Source organism: Pygocentrus nattereri, chromosome 22 (assembly GCF_015220715.1).
Source record: "Pygocentrus nattereri isolate fPygNat1 chromosome 22, fPygNat1.pri, whole genome shotgun sequence".
Taxonomy (NCBI): Eukaryota; Metazoa; Chordata; class Actinopteri; order Characiformes; family Serrasalmidae; genus Pygocentrus; species Pygocentrus nattereri.
Genome location: NC_051232.1, coordinates 12,467,714 through 12,491,655, shown reverse-complemented (window position 1 = coordinate 12,491,655; position 23,942 = coordinate 12,467,714). Strand labels below are relative to the sequence as shown.

General features: G+C 42.5%; 1 protein-coding gene across 1 annotated transcript in view; it reads left to right on the top strand.

Annotated features, from left to right (window-relative positions):
• The first annotated feature begins 1,504 nt into the window (after positions 1–1,504).
• Positions 1,505–23,942, top strand: part of klhl2 (kelch-like family member 2) — a 31,108-nt gene continuing 8,670 nt past the window's right edge. Inside the window, exons 1-10 of the mRNA XM_017717447.2 lie at positions 1,505–1,876; positions 9,101–9,226; positions 9,546–9,652; positions 10,996–11,117; positions 15,436–15,598; positions 17,151–17,260; positions 17,683–17,799; positions 21,310–21,459; positions 22,523–22,640; positions 23,444–23,641. Coding sequence (XP_017572936.1) covers positions 1,860–1,876; positions 9,101–9,226; positions 9,546–9,652; positions 10,996–11,117; positions 15,436–15,598; positions 17,151–17,260; positions 17,683–17,799; positions 21,310–21,459; positions 22,523–22,640; positions 23,444–23,641 — 1,228 coding nt within the window. The 5' untranslated portion in view covers positions 1,505–1,859. The remainder of the gene's footprint in view (positions 1,877–9,100; positions 9,227–9,545; positions 9,653–10,995; positions 11,118–15,435; positions 15,599–17,150; positions 17,261–17,682; positions 17,800–21,309; positions 21,460–22,522; positions 22,641–23,443; positions 23,642–23,942) is intronic.

Sequence of the window (23,942 nt, the reverse complement as noted above, 5' to 3'; positions counted from 1 at the left end):
AGAGCTCCAAAACTTCAAAGAAGACTACAGTGAAGGTCCTGAGGCAGGATTTTAACACTATGGCATAAAGTCTCAAATAATTAGTACTGTTTTTTTTTGCCGTCTAAACCTGTGTCCTGTCCCAGCCTCTCCTCAGCTTGCTTTGTCTTCTTTGTTGTCTGTTTAGTGTCTCAACCATTATTTGTCTGTGTATTTATAGTCCTCGTCTTGGTTTGTTGCACTGAAGACATCATGGTCAAAAAAGCTGCTTCCAGTGCAGCGCGCGGTTCAACGGCAGCGCAGCAGTGTATTATTGTGGGAGTGTCTATTCAACATAAATGATGAACTAACCTAACTTTGTGTAAATAGAGCACAATATAGAAATATGTCCATATGCAGTCGAGACTGACGTGTTTCTTTTTATCTGAATTTATACAAACACTTTCATTTTATAGTAAATTAGTTTGGGCTGGTTTATGTTTATGAACAGATGCCGACAGATCAACACAGTAAAGGAGCTCACCTGTGATCCTGAGTTTAAAGCCAGTTTTTATTCAACTTAAACTTGGAACGAAGTTGTAAATAAATCTGAAACTGAAACTTTGCTTGTGTGTAAAAAGTGATTACAGAGCCACTCGGTTCTCCCTGATGGAAACTGTTTACCTTCAGTGTTTTGTGCTTCTGATCATTTTAATAGACGTCAGCGTCACTAATTAATGACGTTCTATTAAAAGACTGGTTTACCAAGAGAGACGCTGGAGGACTTTCACCTGAAATGAGTTCATGAAGCCAGTCTGGTTATAAAAATGATAACAGGACATCAGAGCCATAATGAATCTTTTAGTACTTTTACTTTATACTTAAATACATTTGAAGGCAAATACCTTATTTCTTTTCCTTTGATACCTAAGTACATTTGAAGGCAAATACTTTATTACTTTTCCTTTGATACTTAATTACATTTGAAAGCAAATACTTTAGTACTTTACTGTGATACTTAAGTACATTTGAAGACAAATACTTTAGTACTTTACTGTGATACTTAAGTACATTTGAAGACAAATACTTTAGTACATTTACTTGGATACTTAAGTACATTTGAAGACAAATACTTTAGTACATTTACTTGGATACTTAAGTACATTTGAAGGCAAATCCTTTAGTACTTTTACACAAGTGGAGGTCTAAAGGGAGGAACTTCTACTTTAACTGGACGAATATTTTACCTTGGGTATCTCTACTTTAACTCAAGTCCATGGTTTGTGTACTTCGTCCCCTCTGATTTCGCAGGAAACCACTCTGAAAGACTTTGTTTACATCGTGACCATTTCAGCACGCAGAAATCCCCTTAATGCTGCAGTAATATGACTAAAACGGTTTGACTTTTTAAGAGACCTCTTTAAAGCATTTTGGCGGGTTGTGGAGCTATCTGGCAACCCTGCTTCTAACCTCCACGGGCGAGAGGGCGCTAGCGTCCAGCTCGGTGGGGAAAGGAGCGTGTTTCTTGTTGTTTTCTCCCCCTATCGTCCACGGAGGTGAAAAACTACAATAAATACGAGCTTTGGGCTGGTGTTTGGGTTGGTGTGTGTGTGTGGCCGGTGTCTACCTCCGTCTTTCGGGGACATGGCTAACGGCCGCTCTCCGGCTACATCAGCGACTCTGCTGTGAAGGTGCTGAGTGTGTGTTAGAGAGTGAGCAGTGAGGAGTGAGCAGTGAGGAGTGAAGCTCTGCTGCTGCGGTGTGGACACAGACACAGACACAGACAACACGGCGGCGGTCCTCATCCGCTAAGGCCTTGGCTTCACTGAAAGGGAGAGAGATGGAGCGGAGCTGATGGTGTCCGAGACAGCGGCCCGAACAGCCTCAACATAGTGACCGCCATGGACATACATCCACTGTAAGAGCACCAACACTGACACACACACTCACCGTCCGTCTGTCTGCCTGCCTGCCTGCTGTGTCTGTGTGTGTGTGTGTGTGTATTTAAGTCCGTGTGGAGACCACATGGATCCGGATTGGTACATAAACATGTGAACGTGCAACCTTTGGGGACATGCAGCTTTTCAGGGACAGATGCTTTGGGAGTTCTTATCTGAACATGTGAAGAAGCCCAAAGGTCTCCTTAGGTTAGTTAATGATGGTGAAGACGCAGGGAGCCTGAATCTGCCTTTTCTTTCTAATTAGATGAATCTGTATCAGGCAAACGGCGGACATGTGCCAAGTGTACACTTTAATAATGCTCCAGTGACCAACAAATGACCACGTATGTCACCATGTTTTCTCCTCTCCATGTAAACTGGGTGGTCCTAATATTGGGTAAGGCTTCTATAAGCGTTCCCCTGACCAATCACAGGGCAGATGTCTCTTGCTCCACCCGCACAAAACAGTTTAGAGGCTGCATCAATCATACTGCATCAATATATACTGTATACTTCATACTGCATCAGTATATACTGTATACTTCATACTGCATCAATATATACTGTATACTTCATACTGCATCAATATATACTGTATACTGCATGCTGCATCAGTGTTTACTGTGTACATCATACTGCCTCAGTATATAGTATATACTGTATACTGCATGCTGCATCAGTGTATACTGCATCAGTGTTTACTGTATACTTCATACTGCATCAGTGTGTACTGTATACATCATACTGCCTCATATTATATACTATATACTGTATACTGCATGCTGCATCCGTGTATACTGCATCAGTGTTTACTGTATACTTCATACTGCATCAGTATATACTGCATACTGCATCAGTATATACTATATACTGCGTACTGCATCAATGTGTACTATATACTGCGTACTGCATCAGTATATACTATATACTGCATACTGCATCAGTATATACTATATACTGCATACTGCATCAGTATATACTATATATTGCATCAATGTGTACTATATACTGCATACTGCATCAGTATATACTATATACTGCATACTGCATCAGTATATACTATATACTGCATACTGCATCAGTATATACTATATACTGCGTACTGCATCAATGTGTACTATATACTGCGTACTGCATCAGTATATACTATATACTGCATACTGCATCAGTATATACTATATACTGCATACTGCATGCTGCATCAGTGTGTACTGCATACTGCATCAGTATATACTATATACTGCATCAGTGTGTACTATATAGTGCATATTGCATCAATGTGTACTATATACTGCATACTGCATCAGTATATACTATATACTGCATGCTGCATCAGTGTGTACTGCATACTGCATCAGTATATACTATATACTGCGTACTGCATCAATGTGTACTATATACTGCATACTGCATCAGTATATACTATATACTGCATACTGCATGCTGCATCAGTGTGTACTGCATACTGCATCAATATATACTATATACTGCATCAGTGTGTACTATATAGTGCATATTGCATCAATGTGTACTATATACTGCATACTGTATCAGTACATACTGCATACTGCATCAGTGTATAATGCATCATCATACTGTATACATCAGCATGTACAGTATACTGCAACAGTATGTACTGCATACTGCATCAGTATATACTGTACACTGCGTACATCATCAGCATGTACTGCATAATGCATCAGTATGTACTGTATACATCATGCTGTTCTTTATCAGCACTGTACAGTACAGTATCCAGTATATGACACAAGCGGTTTGCCGAACCGCAGGACTGGCATTGAGTCAACTGGATTTTCTAAATGCCCGCCCCACTTTCCTCAGCCCACCAATTACTGCTTAGCAACCATTGCTAGACGCTTTTCAGCTTTTACGTTTATGTTTCGGTCGGGAGATGTGACTTTTAAATGAAATAAATTGGTAATCTGAGCTAGTCTGACAATGTAAACAGCGTGACTCCACATGGGAGCCTGAAAAGCCCACGCTGAGTTACTGTTTTACCCGCATTATGCTAAAAATTAGTCTTTATAGAATAGACAAAGTAAGCACACTCACCTCAAGAGCAGCAGAGAGAGCTGATGTGGCTTCAGTAATGAAGCCGCTTTTGGTCATATTTCTTTCATTTTTCCCTTTTTATTATAGATATAGAAGAAAGGCTAATTCTAGAGCTGTTAAAATGTCCAGGCAGTTGCGTCAGTGGTTATGTCCTGCCAGAATGGCCGAGTTGCATTTTGGGCTGTGGTGTATCATCGAGACAGCTGTTGCAAAAATTGCTGGAGCAGTACGTCTTCAGGGTATCCTTGGCGTACTGGAGAAATCCATGTTGGTCACATACTGCTTACTACTTAGTACTTTTTTTGCGCACAATCAGGACATGAGCAGTATGTAGTAGACTATTCCGAACACAGCCAGAGTCAGAGGAACTTCACGAGCTGAAGCAAACCCAACATAACCAAAAGCGAGCAAGCTAGTCCACCTGTCTGTACCATCTTAAAATAGATGGTGCGTCGAGTTTGTTAGGAAAGAAAACTGTTCTCTATAGAACCATGAAGACTCAAAGAACCATTTGCGTGCTTAAATAGTTATTTGCTTGGTGAACTTATATAGAGTGTTGGAGAATGTGTTGTATATGAGAAGGGTTCTATATAGCACCAGAAAGGGTTCTTCCACTGTTATAAGGCTGACACTGATTTTTCAATGGAAGAACCCTTTTTGGTGCTATATAGAACCCAAGCCTGACATCGTAATAATAGAATACCTTTTTTTGGTGCTATGTAGGATACAAAGGTTCTATATAGAATCATATACAACACATTCTCCATCAGTCTGAGGAAACATTTCACCTTACAAAGAACCCTTTAAGCAAGCAGTTTGTTTATTGAGTGTTTATGGTTCTGCCTGGAAATGATGTCTGTGGTTGTGAGATCACAACCACAACTAAATGGCACACTAAATAGCCTGGCACGTTCAGCGTTTGTACCTCAAGCCAAAAAAAAAGTGCATTATCTGGTGTTTGTGACCAGAAAAACAGTTCTGGAAGTTATTTCAGATAATATAAGTGCATTTTAATTGCAATCGTAATATTAGTCAAAAACATCACAATTTAATTTTTTCCCTGAATCGCTCAGCCCTGGGGCCACGTGAGGTACAGCTACAGCAATATAGGAATCAATAGACACCTCGAAAAAGAGCATATCTTGTGTATTTCTAGTTTGTTTTTCCATCCTTATAGCAGTATGGAGAGGCCTAATTGAAAAGCGGTCACTACAGTGAAAAAACATAAAAAGCAAAGCATGGCATCACTTTCCCTTGAGGAGATGCCAAAATTTAAAAACCAACTTACATCGTTTTCACAAGACTTCAGAATTGTATACAATCCACTGTGAAATGTAATGAAAGCACAACTGTTTTGCTTTGCGTTTGACTATTTTGATTGCGTTTCATTAGCCGCATTTACATGCATCCTAATCCATTAATAATCCAACCAATGGCTCAATCAAAATAGGATGCATCCATGTATACACCTCTGTCAGAATAGCCTAGTCCGATTAAGGCCATTTGGAACACAATTCCTATCCAGTTTAATGAGGTGGGTAATCCTGTAAATAATCTGTATCCGATTACATTCCCAATCGGAAAGTTTAAGTCTGTTGTGCGCATGTTCATTTGCGTCGTAGTGAAAGTTTGTAATATTCAACATGGCAGAACTTTAAACTTTAAAAGACGGGCGTCCAGCTTATGTGTCTCGGAACATGACGTAATCCTCCCGGCCTTCTTAGTAAGGATATGTTAAGTACATTTTCCTGAGTCTGACATCATTTTAAAGTCATTAAAAACACAAGCACTGCTCACTGCTGCTCATCTCGCTCTGGACTGACGTGATGCTCTCTGTCATGGTAACGATTAAAATTAAGTGGTAATTTTGGATCAGATTACTTGTACTTTGCATGGGAGTTTTCAACGGAGTGTTGAGTAGAGTGAGCAGATAAACACCTCAGTCTTAATCCGCAATTGTAATATATTCAATCGGATTGGCAAAAATCGTGTAAACACAGCCAACACTTCTAGTAAACATTGTTGTAGATGTTTTGCTTTTCATTTCTCGATTGTTTCACACGTCATCTGTGGAAAATGTCGTGTGCACTGCTGTTTGTCTGTACGGTGGAAAGTAGTGTGGCCGTGCCTTTATTACATGTCGAGGTCACCTGTATGAATTTTAAACGCACATGCATTATTTTTTCAGTAAAAGAGATCAAGGCTCATGAAAACAGTGTAATAAAGGTTTTGTTTTTCAATTTGGCAGCAGATTCCTCTCCATAGAGCAGATCTTTTACATTCAAGGCAGCAGGTCTCCGTGCCTTCATTTGAACACACAGTGTCTTTCAGGCTGATGCTCAGTGCTCAGTCCTGGTCATAGCTGATCTACCACCTTGGAGAGTTCAGATCCAACACGTCAGGCTGTGACATTCAGGTGCCACTCTTATACTTAACAGGAGCTAAACTCTGCAGGGTGTGAGATCTCCAGGACCAGGAATGGGCACCCAGGTTTAAAATACCTCAAACTGCAAAAATATATCAGTATCACATTCTTTTCTATGTCACTGGAGTTTGCTGTGGCTTACATTTCCTAGGGACTGCCACCGTGGAATTGAGGGGCTTGAGCTTGATTGGTTGTGTTCATTACAAACCACTGCAGTAAACCCTGCATTTTGGGAGTCTGGAGTTATTTGAGTTAGTATTTCCTAACTCTGATCCCTGGAGATCTACCTGCATTTCCCAATACCCAGGGTTCCATCTACTGTTGCCCTGAATCACCCAGACTGATTTTTACCCGTAGTCTTCTCTCATCCGTATTTAAAACAATTTAAATATTTTCTGGGCTGTATCACACAAACTTGACGAGGCAATAAACGAGTCAGGAGGTCTTATCCTGAGTCTGAGTAGCAGGACTCCATTTAAGAAAATTAGGTTGGCGTAGTAGGCTGTGTACTAAATATGACACAGCAGGGTAATTGCGTTTGTAAAGTGACGGCCCCTTATGTGTTTATTGAACGTATTCTGAGAAATCAAACAAAAACAGCATATTTTGACCCCTCGTCAAGTTGGAAACAGCCAACAAGAACTTGATGCCCTAGTTAACACTGTCTCTAGCCAGTGGCAACACTGACTTTATGGTGTGAAACACCCCCATCATGACAAGTTTAAAATGATCAGTGTTCCTTTTTTCCTTTCATGTAGGCTCATGTATTTCTTTATGTATCGTTCTGTTTGTGATCTCCTCTCTCCGAAAGTGTGAGCCTTTTCACGTTTTGTCCAGTGACTCTATAAATGAGTCATATATTCATAGCCGTTGCTTTTGCCACTTGTGTTTGTTTTGGTGATGTAAAGCTGTCTCCACACATGTGGTACTACAGAAAGGGCCGCAAATTGTCATAAAATACTGCTTGAAAGTTGAGCAGTCTGAATGTTTACGTGTCCAGAACTGTGTTGAATAGTATGGCCCATATCGGCCTGTACCATATTTTAATTGGGCTAAACGTAGGATGATTAATCTTTAATTTGTTATAAAATAAACCTTATTTTGCAGTAAAATAAAGCTCTGCTGATCATTCTAACACACTGTTCTAACAGTTTTAGTAATAAATGGTCTTAAACGCTGTAGTTAAAGTGGCCTATAACATCTGATTTACCCTTTAACCCTGAAGCTGGCTGCGCAGACTGCTGGTCACCATAGCAACGCAGACAGCAGTCTTGCCTAGCAGGTAGCTAATGAAAATACAGTCAGTCCAGCTCTTTTCCTCATCCATTTAATCTCCAACAAGAAACTGTCAAACACTAAAATGTTGCAAAGCTGAAGTCAGGTTCTTGTTCAGATTTTCCCGTTCCACCTTAAATGGTGCAGCAGTTACATTCTGGTGCCTCGGGTACCATTTAAGGTGGAACGGGAAATTGAAGCTGCCGGATGACCAGCTGACTTTGGCCTCGTAAAAAATTGAGCACTGAGTGACATTTTACAAGAAACTATTCTACTTTTGTGGAAAAGTTTCCTGTCAGAGATGTGAGAAAAGCAGCTACAGCTGAGCTAAAGCTTAAAGCAGAGCAAAGTAAGTCTTTTCATTTATATTTTTGGCCTATGCTAGTAGCACATACTGAGACATATTTGCAGCCAAGATGGTAAAATGGACATAAAACCTTGGGAGCCACAACATTTTTTTTTTCTGTTAAAAGGAGAAACTGGCTCTTCTTAACAGTTGGGTTTCCGACCTCTGGTCTAGAATCTTGGACAATTATGGTCTCCACTGTAGCTCTAATGTGTGCACGCCTTCACTGTAATGTTTCTATGTAAAATTGAATTATGTATATGTAAGGCAAACTCCTCTCAGGACACTTTTACTTTATGTACTGGCTCAAATAATGGAACAGCTATTTTTCCTTTTATAATTTAAGAGGTTGATGTGCTACGTCACCATTAAAGTTTTAAAGTGTACGTTCATTATTAAGGTTAAGATTAAGTGATACTTTTTTGATCCCACAAACGGGGAAATTCCACCTCCGCATTTAACCCATCCGTGAAGTGAAACACCACATACACACCAGTGAACACACACACTAGGGGGCAGTGAGCACACTTGCCCGGCGCGGTGGGCAGCCCTATCCATGGCGCCCGGGGAGCAGTTGGGGGTTAGGTGTCTTGCTCAAGGACACCTCAGTCATGGACTGTCGGCCCTGGGGATCGAACCGGCAACCTTCCGGTCACAGGGCCAGATCCCTAACCTCCAGCCCACGACTGCCCACCGTCGTCCATACGGTCCATATTTACAAACCGAGCTACAAATAGGCTAGTTTGAATATGAAGTTACCAAAAACAACCCGTTGACACCCATTTGCCTATTGAGCCTACAGAAGTTTAGCCCCCTCATTCATGATGACGTTGAAGTAATAAAGTGGGTTTCGTCTCTGACTGCTTGCCTATGGTACAATACAGGGCGACCAATGAAAACGGAGCCCTTTTAATCATCACTCTTAAACACACTGCTTTTCTTACTTTTCCTTTAAGTCTTAGTGAGAAAGCGAGGTTGGAAATGTTCAAGTAGATAATTGTTGACACAAATACATTAACAAAAACAAGAAAATCATATATGTGCATCTCATAATTCTGTTTGCATGTGTGCTGTGTTTTCCAGATGCACTAAACTTTGCCATCATAAAGCCGTGGAGCTGAAGGATGATGTGTGCGAGAAGCAGAGCGCGGTCACCATTAACCCACGGCACATGAGGAAAGCCTTCAGGATTATGAACGAGCTGCGCAGGTGTGTGGGCATTCGCTGTTTGTCTGAGGCCGCCAGAAGCGGCTTGTTTGTGTTTATTATACAGAGGAACAAAACAATGAAAACTACAGTATCGGAGAGTTTGAGACTCTTTGTTTTCAGAGCAACATTCGGCCCCTGTTCCTTTTTGTTGGTGCAGCAAATTATACTGTGTTTTATTTGCTGTGTTAGAGGAGCTCCAACACTAACGTTTTTGTGAGTGTGGGACTTTTGTGTCTGCAAAAAAACAGAACTGCTCGCATTTAACCATCTTTAAGAAAACCGATTAGAATCTTTAGAGGTTTTTCTTTGTTTTTGCCAGTCAAAGTGTCTTGTGTGATGTGACCATCGTTGCGGAGGACGTGGAGATTGCAGCACATAGAGTGGTTTTGGCTGCTGGAAGCCCGTATTTCCATGCCATGTTTACAGGTAAGGACACATTACAGTCTCAGGTACAGTCAGGTATAGATGGTTGTATGCAAAGGTTTGGGCACCACAGGCCAAATCACAATTTGTTGTTTTTTGAATTGGACAGAAGTAAACACACCATAGAGTGAGTAATATATATGACTTGCGCAGCTACTGTGTATTTGATTTAAAGACATTGCATTACTGAGTTAGAAGGAAAAAACACAAAATAATTCCAGCTCAGTGTTTAGTTCTCAGATGCAGAGTCAACCATAAAATGCTAAAAAAATGATAATGGAAAATAATTTGCTTATCTTCGGAAGACGCATCCTTTTTCACTGAGTTCTCTTTTGAAATACTCTTTCAAGGTGCTCGCAATAATCAGATTAATCCGCTCAGGGAAGGTGTCCAAAGCAAAGGCGACATTACACAGTGTTCTTCCACGTGTTGCATGTTATTACAGGTTGCAGTTGGAGTTTCCTCCTGATGACGCTTTCTTGCTCATCACTTCTGTGTCGGCTAAAACTTTCCTTCCGGTTCTTTGCTGTCCTGTGGGGGTTTTGCTTTGCATTTCTGTCTAGCATGCAAGTAATTCCATCTGGGAGTTTTTTTTCTTTTTCTTCCAGATCTTGCCTTGACTTCCACAGTTCCCCTTAACTGCCATTCCTTCATGACCTTTCTAACTGTAGAACAAGTGAGCTGGATGCTCTTTGATATCTTTCTCTTGCGTTCACCTGCTTTGTAGGTTTCATTTGGCTTCATTTTCAGAACCTCATCCAGCTGTTTAGAGGAATCCATGGTTGTTAAGTGCTAGCATGGTTTGAAGGTTTTAAGAATCAGAGAAGTTATCCCACTCTGGAATTATCATCAGCTGACAATTCCTAATGACACTTCCTGACCTGCCTAACGAGTCCTAATGAGTCAATTGACTGTGCATTAAAATTGACTAAAAATAATTGTAAAAGTTGTAAAAACGAACAGCCTAAATAAAGTAGATCAGTGATAGGAAATTACAGTAAAATTTAAAACAAACAAAGTCAGTCTAAACAGCACCCTAGCAACCACCTGCGACACCACAGCAACCACCTAGCAACACCTAAACAATGACGTGAGATAACATAGCAATCTTAGCAACATCCTAATATGTATATGGAACAACAACAATAATAATAATAATTTACATTCTCTGTGATGTCATGTGCAGCTGTTCTTGCCTGTATTCTGTGTACAGAGATCACAAGTTGTGGGTGTGTATTTGCGTTAAATGTTTATGAGCATGCGGCATGTATGGGGCTGATGTGTCGTCTGGATGGTAATTTGTGTGTGTGTAACTGATGACAGTGTGTCTGTGGGTGGGTGTTTAGGTGAGATGAGTGAAAGCAGACAGAAGAAGGTCCGGATAAAGGAGATAGATGGCTGGACGCTGGGGATGCTGATTGACTACGTTTACACTGCCGAGATACAGGTCACTGAAGAGAATGTACAGGTAATATAAACATTCACACACTTCTCTCTCTACTCTTTCTCTGCTATTGACTTGTCCCTCTCATACGCAGTCTCGAAGGTAGGGGTGGAAAATATACCGTTATTTTATCGTTATCATGATAAATTATGTCACGGTGTGCTTTTCTGAGCGTATTGTGGATGTTGTTAGTGGAACACTTAATAAAAATGGTTGCGCTCATTTTTATTGTTATTTGATTTTGTTGGAAGTTTTTCTAAACTAGCTAGCAACCAAATAATCGACGAATTCTCTGCTTTTCTTTCACTTGTTTTTCCTAGTTCATCTCTCCATATTTCTTCTGTTCTTTATGTTCTAAATCTTGTGCTTTTGGCTCAAGGCTGCAATAACAGCCCTTAATGAAATCTTCAGGAAATGTGAGCATTTGTGTGGGTGGTGAGTATGTGTGAGTGAGTGGGTGGTGTGTGTGTGTGTGTGTGTGTGTGTGTGTGTGTGTGTGTGTGTGTGTGTGTGTGTGTGTGTGTGTGTGTGTGTGTGTGTGTGTGTGTGCGCATTTGTCTACTGAATAACACTTAAGGCCTCAGAATCTTAACAGTCTGTGTTTTACAGTTTGGCGTACATTTGCTAAACCTAAAGCTGATTTCAGCTAATTGAAATAGTTCAGCAAATTTGTGATGTGAGGGAATTTAATGCGCCTATGGAAAACAAAAGCTTCTTATTCTGTGGCTGTTGCTTTCTCATCACCTCCATAGCATTGTCGGGGTATTCCTGTCCCTCCTCCAGTACAAAGCGTCTATGTTACAGTGAGTTAATACACATACAGTTCATATGTAAAGTTTGGGGCTTATGCAGCGTGTTAGTGTTTTTCAAGGGCCTGACCGGTATGAAAATTTAGTTATTTTTCTAAAGAGTTCTCCACATCATGATATAATTATTCTTGTGTACGTATTGACAAAGCACTGTAATGTAACAGCCGTTTTTTTTTGTCAATACCATTTGTGTGAGATAGCGATTTGTGGCATTACGACTACAAGTGTACCAGTCTGCAGGTTTCATGATATACCTATTGTCACTTTTGCGTCATGTTTCCATGCAGAATTAGAAAGAAATGCTAACAAAACCTTTATTTTTGTATTTATTATTTATAATTGCCAAAATCCCAAACATTTATTTCCGCCATGTCCCTAAAAGAATACTTGTTGAAAGGATAACTAGTACAAATAATTTTCTCAGATGACATAAAAAAATATTAACAAGCAAATTGTGTCACCAGTAATTACAACCCTATTTTTCCCTCAACCCTACTAAGGTTTTACTCTTTAGGTTGAATTCTCAGCAACAGTTCAATGATGTGAATAAACTAAGCTTTTTACAGCTTAATAAATCCACACAATAATCTACAGTGTGTGTGACGTTCAGTGACATTGAACATATTTTTCTTAGAATTTGCTTTTTATATACACTATATTTCCAAAAGTATTCACTAACCCATCCAAATCACTGAATTCAGGTGGTCCAATCATTTCCATGGCCACAGGTGTATAAAACCAAGCACCTAGGCCTGCAGACTGCTTCTACAAACATTAGTGAAAGAATTGGTTGCTCTCAGGAGTGAATTCCAGCATGGTACCATGATCGGACGCCACCTGTGCAACAAGTTCAGCTGTGAAATTTCCTCACTACTAAATATTCCAGTCAACTCTCAGTGGTATTATAACAAAGTGGAAGTGATTGGGAACGACAACAACTCTATGACAGCAACGTGCTTCTCCATCTGGTAATCTGATGGATGAATCTGGGTTTGGCGGTTGCCAGGAGAACGGTACTTGTCTGACTGCATTGTGCCAAGTGTAAAGTTTGGTGGAGGTGGGATTATGGTGTGGGGTTGTTTTTCAGGAGTTGAGCTCAGCCCTTAGTTTCAGTGAAAGGAACTCTTAATGCTTCAGCAGACCAGGAGATTTTGGACAATTTCATGCTCCCAACTTTGTGGGAACAGTTTAGGGACGGCCCCTTCCTGTTCCGACGTGACTGCACACCAGTGCGCAAAGCAAGGACCATAAAGACATGGATGAGCAAGTTTGAATAACTTGACTTGCCTGCTCAGAGTCCTGACCTCAAACCGATGGTAATCTGAAGTCAGTAATCCCCAAATTTCACCATTATGTGGAATTTGCAACCTGGGAGGCTAACGTGCTGGATCTTGTTTACACAAATATCCCCGGCGCATACTGGGCTGAGCCCCGCCCTCACTATGGCTACTCAGACCACATCTCTGTGATACTCATTCCAGCATACAGAACGCTCATCAGACGTGCCAAACCAGACCAGAAACAAGTGAGAACCTGGCTGCCCGGAGCTACCTCTGCTCTTCAGGACTGTTTTGAGCACACTGACTGGGAGATGCTCAGAGAAGCAGCAACTACCGGTGACTCAAACAACCTGAAGGAGTACTCAGAATCAGTGACAGGCTACATCAGCAAGTGCATTGATGGTGTTACTGTCTCCAAACCCGTCTCAACTCACCCCAACCAGATACCATGGATGGATGGCTGCAGAGGTGCGCATGCTCCTGAGAACCCGCGACAAGGCTTTCAAGTCAAGGGACAAAGCAAGCCTCAGGGTGGCAAGAGCCAAGCTCTGGGTCCCGGGCCATCAAAGAGGCTAAGCGTGCCTACTCAAAGAAAATCCATGATCATTTTCAAAACACCGACACACGGCGCATATTCAACATCTCTCTGAGAACTGCAGTCACTCCAATGTGCTTCAAGTCCACCATCATCATCCCTGTGCTGAAGAAGTCTCCAGTGTCCTGCCTCAATGACTACCGTCCCGTTTCACTCCCATCATCATGAAGTTCTTTGATAGGCTTGTCATGAGGCACATTAAAGACCAGCTTCCTCCTTCACTGGACCCATTGCAATTTGCATATCGCCCCAACTGCTCAGCAGATGATCCATCTCCACCACACTCCACCTGGCTCTCCCCCACCTAGAAAATAAAGACACCAATGTCAGAATGCTGTTCATAGACTTCAGTTCAGCATTCAACACCATCATTCCTCAGCGGCTTATTGGAAAACTGAGTCTGCTGGGCCTGAATGCCTCCCTCTGTAGCTGGGTCCTGGATTTCCTGACTGAGAGACCTCAGTTAGTCAGGATAGGTAATATCTCCAGCACCACCATACTGAGCACCGGTGCCCCTCAGGGCTGTGTACTTGTTCGCTGCTGTTTACTCTACTGTCTCATGACTGTACTGCAAAGTACAGCTCAAACCACATCATCAAGTTCGCTGATGACACGACTGTGCTGGGTCTGATCAGCAAGAACGACGAGTCAGCATACAGAGAGGAGGTGCAGCAGCTAACGGACTGGTGTGGAGCCAACAACCTGTCTCTGAATGTAGACAAAACTAAGGAGATGGTTGTTGACTTCTGAAGAGTGCGAGGTGACCACCCCCCACTTATCACGGGCTCTGCTGTGGAAATCGTCAGGAGCACCAAGTTCCTTGGTGTCCACATCACAGAGAACCTCACCTGGTCCCTCAACACCGACTCCATAGCCAAGAGAGCCCAGCAGTGCCTCTACTTCCTGTGGAGACTGAAGAAGGCTCATCTCCCCCTCCCATCCTCACCATGTTCTACAGGGGGACTGTGGAGAGCATCCTGAGCAGCTGCATCATCGCCTGGTTTGGGAATTGCACCGCCTCAGACCGCAAGACCCTACAGTGTACAGTGAGGACAGTTGAGAAGATCATCGGGGTCTCTCTCCCCTCCATTATGGACAACTACACCACATGCTGCATCCGCAAAGCCACCAGCATTGGCCGAACCCATCCATCCCTCACGCTGACTTTTTTCACTGCTGCCATCTGGCAGAAGGTACCGGAGTATCTGTGCCATCACTGCCAGACTCTGCAAAAGCTTTGTTCCTCAAGCAATCAGGTTTTTAAACTCACAAGGACCGAGCTAACAACCCCCCACCCCCTTTCACACAAACATACTCCACATACACAACACTTTTGATGCTCTACTTGGATGCACTATCTGGAACATTGCTGCTAACACTGTGTTTTCACTGTTTTACTCAGGTTTTTCCACCTCAGTAACTGCTGTGTTTGTCTGTCATCTGACTGCGTGACTCACAGATCACAGCATGTTAAATATCTCTGCACCTTATTCCACGACCTCATGTGTGTGTGTGTGTGTGTGTGTGTGTGTGTGTGTGTGTGTGTGTGTGTATATATGTGTGTATATATAAAAGGTTCAAAAGGTTGATGCGTAGATATGACTGATATAAACATTCATGTTTATCCTGTGTGTGTGTGTGTGTGTGTGTGTGTGTAGGTGCTCTTGCCTGCTGCTGGTCTCCTCCAGCTGCAGGAAGTGAAGAGAGCATGCTGTGAATTTCTGTCCACTCAGCTTCACCCCACCAACTGCCTCGGCATCCGTGCCTTCGCTGACCTGCACGCCTGCTGCGACCTTCTCAACCTGGCCAACACTTACGCAGGTGTGTGCGCGCACTTGTGTCCTTGTAAGGGTTCCCAGATTTCAGGTATCCATCAAGCATCCAATATCAGGTCCCATATTCTATCTTTTCTGGTGTGTTTTCATTTATTATTATTTATTTATTTATTTTATTTTATTTTTGATGCACAAGTGAGAGCTCAGGTACCATGAGAACAACTCTGTACTCCATCAGAGGGCAATGAAGAGACTGCATCCTACATTTTGGTCAGAGTTTCTTATTTGGATAGTCCAAAGAAGGAAGCATAGAAAGACTACTGCCCCACACTGGTAGATGGAGAGTCTCTGGTGCTGGATAGTTCATCAAGTACAACACTCCACTAAAATAGATTTAATGGAATAAAACTTTTAACATCATGTAGTAAGTTCTGTCTTGTCTCTGTGTACTCCGTCTACGTCAACAAATGGAATGCATTTAGAATTCTAGTGTGTTGACGTTCGGTCGACAGAACCAGCCAGACAACGTTTTATTACTGAACTTAAACCAAGGTACTACAGGCAGCAGTCATGGTCCCATCAGTGACTTTTCAGATCTATAACATGTCTTCTTTTAATATGGCAGCGTGTTCCGGACTATTTCCAATTTAAATGGAAATTTGGAAATTCCTCGGATGCAGTCGATCAGCCAAATTCGGTGTCTGAAAACAACTTCTCATAAGTGAATGGTGGGGCAGCCATTATGGGTAAAGGAGCTGCTTTGACCTCAGCACAATCTGTGGGATGATTCTGTGCAAGGCGACCAAAGGCGGGGCTGCTGGAATTGCTAAATACACAGTAAGGTAACTTGGCAGAGAAGCTAAGCTACTCAAAAAATCTAAACAATGTCCAGTATCGATTTTGATGACCACATTTTCAGTGTCAATGACCCTCAGCTGCATATGTTTGAACTTTATGACATCAGGAGCCAATGCCGAACCCACCAGTGACTCGCTGGACATAACTATGACTCCTTGTACAACAGAAAATGGGTTTACTTGTGTCGAGTGCCAGTTGTTGCCAACTAAGGTAGAGTGTCTCTGCTGTGGGGAGGGGGAGCTACTGATGCCAGCGCTTGAACCAATCAGTGGTAAAGACGGTCAGAAAACGTGTGACCGAAAAAGACGAATTCTCACCTCTTGCATTTTAATCCTGCTGTTCTACAGACAGTTTTCCATATTCCTAAAATAAACTTGAAAGAAGAATCCAAGGAATGCAGGATCAAAGTTCTTCATGCACTTTATACTAAATCATTAAAAAATAATAATAATTTTACATTGCTTTCAGTAGCCTTTTTTAATCAGATAGTGTTTGTTAGTGCCATGAAATAAACATCTAACATTGTAAACTAAAGAAAAGTCAACATGTCTTGGCCAATTGACTGCATCTAGAGTAAGTGATGAATCATGTTAAATAGATTTTCCACCAAACTGTTCCTTGAAATTATTTAAACCTTTATTTGACTTTTTCTTTTTGTTGTTCTTTCAATCATACTCTCTCTGTCTCTGTCTCTGTCTCTGTCTCTCTGTCTCTCTGTCTCTTTCCATCTTTCTCCACAGAACAGCACTTCTCCGAGGTGGTGCAGTGTGAGGAGTTCCTGAACCTGGGCATGGAGCAGGTGTGCAGCCTCATCGCGAGTGACAAACTCACCATACCATCTGAAGAGAAGGTACAGCACATGCACCCTCAAGCAGTGAGTCACTGAGCAGACGTGTGATGAGGCGCGAAGCGGGATAATGTCTGAACCGCTCCTGAATTTGTTTACTACGGCACATGCATAGGGCCACACCTGACTGTGCCATGCTGACTTGCAGATTTGTCGCTATAGCAACCTGCAGCATGTGATAGTAACATCTAATTATTCAGTATGGTTGGCAAGCGAAGGCTTGTTGGTTGTCTTGGCAACAGGAGCCGGTGGAGATGAGAAGAAGCCTCCAGGCTGTGTTGGTTGCCATGGAAACTGTAGTAATGCAGTGTTTTAAAGTTAAAATGATTTGTGTCTAAGTACACAGTGTTTCACTTACAAGCCATATCTGGGTCCTGATGCCACCTTTACAGACCTGTGACGTACATGCATGTGTTTGTGTGAAGGTGTTTGAGGCCGTCATCGCCTGGGTCAAACATGATAAGGACGTGCGGCAGGAACATATGGCTCATCTGATGGAACATGTGCGCCTGCCTCTCCTCTCTCGGGAGTATCTTGTTCAGGTGCGTATGTATGTGTTTGTATGTGTGTGCTTTAGGAGTGGGAATCTTGTGGAACCTCATGATTCGGTTTCTATTCAGGGTGCGATTATAAAACCATTCTTCATGCTTCTGGATGCATGTTGATGTTTCTCCATTTTATATTTCTAAGGCCTACATTATGATTGTCTCCTGTAATTGTCATTAATGCAGTTCACTGCAGCTTAGACCTACTTTCTATCCTGTTTTCACTTTATATGGTTTCATTATATTTCATGAACATCATAAATACTTATATTCTACCTGATTTTTGTCCTCTATCTCGTCCTGCAGTTCTAGTTATTGGCACCATTTTTAAGATACTGACAAGTCCAGAATATTTGATTCTGATTAGGAAAGGTGTGCTTCTGGGCAAAGAGCATTGTAGGTGTACAGATTTCTTACAGTGTTGAAGAACATTTATTTGTCCTATAGAAAAGAATGACAGAACTATTTTGGCAAACATTTGAGCACCTCACTTATATCGCGATGATACTAGTACAATAGCAACACCCTAGCAACCACCTGGAATACATTTACATTTTACATTTATTTTTACAATTACAGCATTGAGCAGAAACTCTTACCTAGAACAATACCATAGCAGCCACCTACAGTACCACAGCACATACACAGAGCCACATGCTAACATCATTTGGCGCACCACTGCAATCATCTAGCACCACCCTAGGGGCCACCTCGAACAGTGAGTGACCTAGCCACCACCTGGAATACCATAGCGTCTGCCTGGCAACACCCTGTTGCCACCTCGAATAGAATAGGAACCACCTTGCAACACCAAGGCATCACGTGATGTCATAGCAACCACCTCACAACACTCTAGCAACCACGAGATGTCATAGCAACCACCTCACAACACTCTAGCAACCACGAGATGTCATAGCAACCACCTCACAACACTCTCGCAACCACGAGATGTCATAGCAACCACCTCACAACACTCTCGCAACCACGAGATGTCATAGCAACCACCTCACAACACTCTAGCAACCACGAGATGTCATAGGAACCACCTCACAACACTCTCGCAACCACGAGATGTCATAGCAACCACCTCACAACACTCTCGCAACCACGAGATGTCATAGCAACCACCTCACAACACTCTAGCAACCACGAGATGTCATAGCAACCACCTCACAACACTCTCGCAACCACGAGATGTCATAGCAACCACCTCACAACACTCTCGCAACCGCGAGATGTCATAGCAACCACCTCACAACACTCTAGCAACCACGAGATGTCATTGCAACCACCTCACAACACTCTAGCAACCACGAGATTTCATAGCAACCACCTCACAACACTCTCGCAACCGCGAGATGTCATAGCAACCACCTCACAACACTCTCGCAACCGCGAGATGTCATAGCAACCACCTCACAACACTCTCGCAACCGCGAGATGTCATAGCAACCATCTCACAACACTCTCGCAACCGCGAGATGTCATAGCAACCACCTCACAACACTCTAGCAACCGCGAGATGTCATAGCAACCACCTCACAACACTCTAGCAACCACGAGATGTCATAGCAACCACCTCACAACACTCTAGCAACCACGAGATGTCATAGCAACCACCTCACAACACTCTAGCAACCATGAGATGTCATAGCAACCACCTCACAACACTCTCGCAACCACGAGATGTCATAGCAACCACCTCACAACACTCTCGCAACCACGAGATGTCATAGCAACCACCTCACAACACTCTAGCAACCACGAGATGTCATTGCAACCACCTCACAACACTCTAGCAACCACGAGATTTCATAGCAACCACCTCACAACACTCTCGCAACCACGAGATGTCATAGCAACCATCTCACAACACTCTCGCAACCACGAGATGTCATAGCAACCACCTCACAACACTCTAGCAACCACGAGATGTCATAGCAACCACCTCACAACACTCTCGCAACCACGAGATGTCATAGCAACCACCTCACAACACTCTCGCAACCACGAGATGTCATAGCAACCACCTCACAACACTCTAGCAACCATGAGATGTCATAGCAACCACCTCACAACACTCTAGCAACCAGGAGATTTCATATCAACCACCTCACAACACTCTCGCAACCACGAGATGTCATAGCAACCATCTCACAACACTCTCGCAACCACGAGATGTCATAGCAACCACCTCACAACACTCTCGCAACCACGAGATGTCATAGCAACCACCTCACAACACTCTAGCAACCACGAGATGTCATAGCAACCACCTCACAACACTCTCGCAACCACGAGATGTCATAGCAACCACCTCACAACACTCTCGCAACCACGAGATGTCATAGCAACCATCTCACAACACTCTCGCAACCACGAGATGTCATAGCAACCATCTCACAACACTCTCGCAACCACGAGATGTCATAGCAACCACCTCACAACACTCTAGCAACCACGAGATGTCATAGCAACCACCTCACAACACTCTAGCAACCACGAGATGTCATAGCAACCACCTCACAACACTCTCGCAACCACGAGATGTCATAGCAACCACCTCACAACACTCTCGCAACCACGAGATGTCATAGCAACCACCTCACAACACTCTCGCAACCACGAGATGTCATAGCAACCATCTCGCAACACTCTCGCAACCACGAGATTTCTCACGTTAGCAACTGAAAAAAATACTTTAATGCTGAAAATTTTTTTAAAATTATTTTAATAATTTAATTAAATACTGTAATGCTGAGTAACTAATTTAAGAGCTATTTCTCCTCTTGTACTTTAAATGACTAATAGCACTCCCGGTGGAGAAACTCTAGACTGCTACATGGGCTCTACTTGAGTTCCAAAGATGTGTCCACATGCTTTACATCTAAAAAAATAAGGTGTTTTCCATCATAACCGCAGAGTTGAAATCAGCTATGTGAGTGGGAAACCATTATATATTTTAATAATTGTACAACTTTTTAGAACCATCTAGGCACTGAAGCTGTGCTGAAAATGGTGAGAATTTTCCTCAGACAGGTTGTCGTACTCTGGGGAAACCAGCTGCAGCTAGTCATTCAGTACATGTACAAACTGGAAGCCTAACACTGCATCCTGAAAGCGAGCAAGTGTTCAAATGTAGCATCACATCGCAAAGCCTTTAGGATTGAAACAGCAAATGTACGTTTGTAAACAAACAGACCTATCAGAAAATAGTTTGAGGCTTCAACAAAAACTTTCTAGCTGTGTTCTTGTGTTGGGCAGCTCACTTTTGTCTGCTTGGATAACTAGCTATGTGTCCTTATGTGTCAGTGACCAAAGAGACACAGTATTCATTTAGCTCCATAATAATAATTTACTCACTACATTTCTGTGGCCTAATGAATGCTGGAGAATTCAAATGATTTGAGCCAGTCCTAGTCTGCATACGTGTGATTTGTGAGGCTTCAAAACGCTCTAATGTAACAGTGACAATACAATACATCACAACTGTGTGTGATTGTGCAGAGGGTGGAGGAAGAATCGCTGGTAAAGAACAGCAGTGCCTGTAAAGACTACCTGATTGAAGCCATGAAGTACCACCTGCTGCCAGCAGACCAGCGCTCTATGATGAAGACCGTCCGCACCAGGGTGCGCACACCCGCCAGTTACCCAAAGGTGAGTGTGTGCAGGCTTTCGGTACTCTGAGAGTCACTTTGGCCTGATGGATGTATTTTTTTTAAGGCACTATAGAGTAGTGCTTGTGGAAAATCTGCAGATCACAGCATCTGCAGTGTTGCTGTCTGTTTCAATACCAGTATTAACATGAATTTTGTTCACTTGGCCTCACCATATCCCCTCACCACTTTAAGGACTCTTCCTTTATATCATTAGCTGAAGTGAAGCATGTTCGATGAGCCGTCTAATGAGCGAGATACAGAGCGCATGGAAGGGTCAACGTCAGCTGCAGGAATTGTAACCTGATTCCTTTCTCTTACCAAACCCTTATATCTTAAATTTTGGACAAAGCCTTTATTAGACATCGCAGTAGATTAGTATTTGCCAGTCGGTCTTGGAAAGGTAAACATTGTTTTTTGCTGGTATTTTTTGCCAGTACATCTGTGAAGAATTGTCACAATAAATAAATAAATAAGAGATGCTGACTCACTACAGTACATAGCAGCCTGTTGCACTGTAGGTGACTCCAACTCTGCTTCTTTACTTCATGCCATGACCGTTTATTCAGTTTGTTAGGAATTTAGAAAGCGCTCCATGGCTCGGTAACTTATAACCGTATTATACAGTATAATTTTACTTAGTACTTACTTAAGAATTATGATATTTTGACATGTGCCAGTAGTGCCTCGTTTAAAAACTGATACTATAATGTACTGCACCAAATCCAATTAGACAGGGCTTTCCTCTTTATAATGGAACATGCCGCTGATTGTTGTTCTTTAAGTATTGTCAGTATTCACTGTGTGCTTAGAAAAGCAGATCACGATAACAACAAAATATCATCATATTGCCCACCCCAGCTGCTACTGTGACTGCAAACCATTGACAGATCAATGTAGGGGAGGACTGAGGACATGATTTATTCACCCTGTAATAAATTTCCCTCCTGTATTCGAAAGTGACTTCTTAATTAACTGAGAAGACATGGAAGTATATAAGTTGTGCCTCAGGTTGCGGCCTGAATCTCTTTGAGGTGTTGTCATAACGTGGGTCTGCTTTGCAGGTGATGGTGGTCGTAGGGGGACAGGCTCCTAAAGCTATCCGCAGTGTCGAGTGCTATGACTTTGAAGAGGAGAGATGGTTCCAGGTAGCTGAACTACCTTCCAGACGATGCCGAGCAGGTGCGCACACTGTTTGACAAATTTTGCTGATTTATTTTCTGATATCTGTCTGTTCTGTAATGCATGTTAGGTGGGCTTCAGTAGGAAGCAGTGGTGGTGTTTTGCCTAGAAAACGAGAAGAGTCCTCTTTTCCGCAGTAGTGCTGAGTGGTCCTGAGTACGGAGAGTAACTGTTCCAGTGGCGGTTCAACACTTTCAGCCTTTCTCTGGCTGAAATTAAACCTGCTCTGTGGTGTTCAGATATGTAGCTTCCTAGCTAGGCTAATGTTAACCAGCTCCTCTAGCCAAGTTGGCTTATGTAGCGGCCCACACATTCAAATGCCACAGTACGGGTTCGATTCCATCTGCTGTTACAAGCCTAGACGATCATATTCTTATCATTACACGATAGAGACGAGTGGCTGATGTTGAAGTGCCAGAAAGTCAGTAGTGTGGGCTACGCTCAGCAGAGCCACAGTACTGGCTTGGTTCTAGCTAACTGATGCTCACATAACACTCATTTAGAGGATAAAGTCTCAGAGAGCACAAACTTTAGTTACTGGTGTTGGAGTGAGCGCAGGAATCAGGCACGTTCTGTAGTATTTAGCATGTATCACCTTAAGTTCTGATTTAGCTGCACAGCTGATGGAAAAAATTGGTCCACACCAGCTTTAAACCGCACTGTATGGGCCTGTGAACCACTTGGATCTACAGTGGAAAAGAGGCGAGAGTCAGCTGGAAGCTGAAATGACTGTTTTCAAAGCTGAACGGCCTCCTTGTCAGTCCCAATGCATTTCTTCATTCTTTGTGTGTATATGTGTGTAGGTGTGGTGTATATGGGTGGCACAGTGTATGCTGTTGGAGGCTTTAATGGCTCTCTGAGGGTGAGGACAGTGGATGCATATGACCCTGTAAAGGATGAGTGGTGCTGTGTGAGCAGCATGCAGGACCGGAGGTCAACACTAGGGGCTGCTGTTCTTAATGGGCTCCTCTACGCTGTGGGTGGTTTCGATGGCAGCACAGGTAACATGCGTTTTGCACATCGAGACGCTGTTTAATGGCAATCCTGTTTTGTTTGTTTGTTATTTTTATTATTGCTTTTTAAAGTCTTACACACAAATTCAAGCATTTACAGATCATTTCCAAACAGGAAAAGTACTAAAACAAAAATGGCAAAATCAAGCCATATAATCATGAATCAATGCACAAAAAAATACCAGGAAAAAATAAATTAATAACATAAATTAATGAAATATGTATGAGGGGGGTACAGGGAGTTCAAGAGGGGTGACCAGCACCTATAAAAGTCCACAGAACCCCTCAA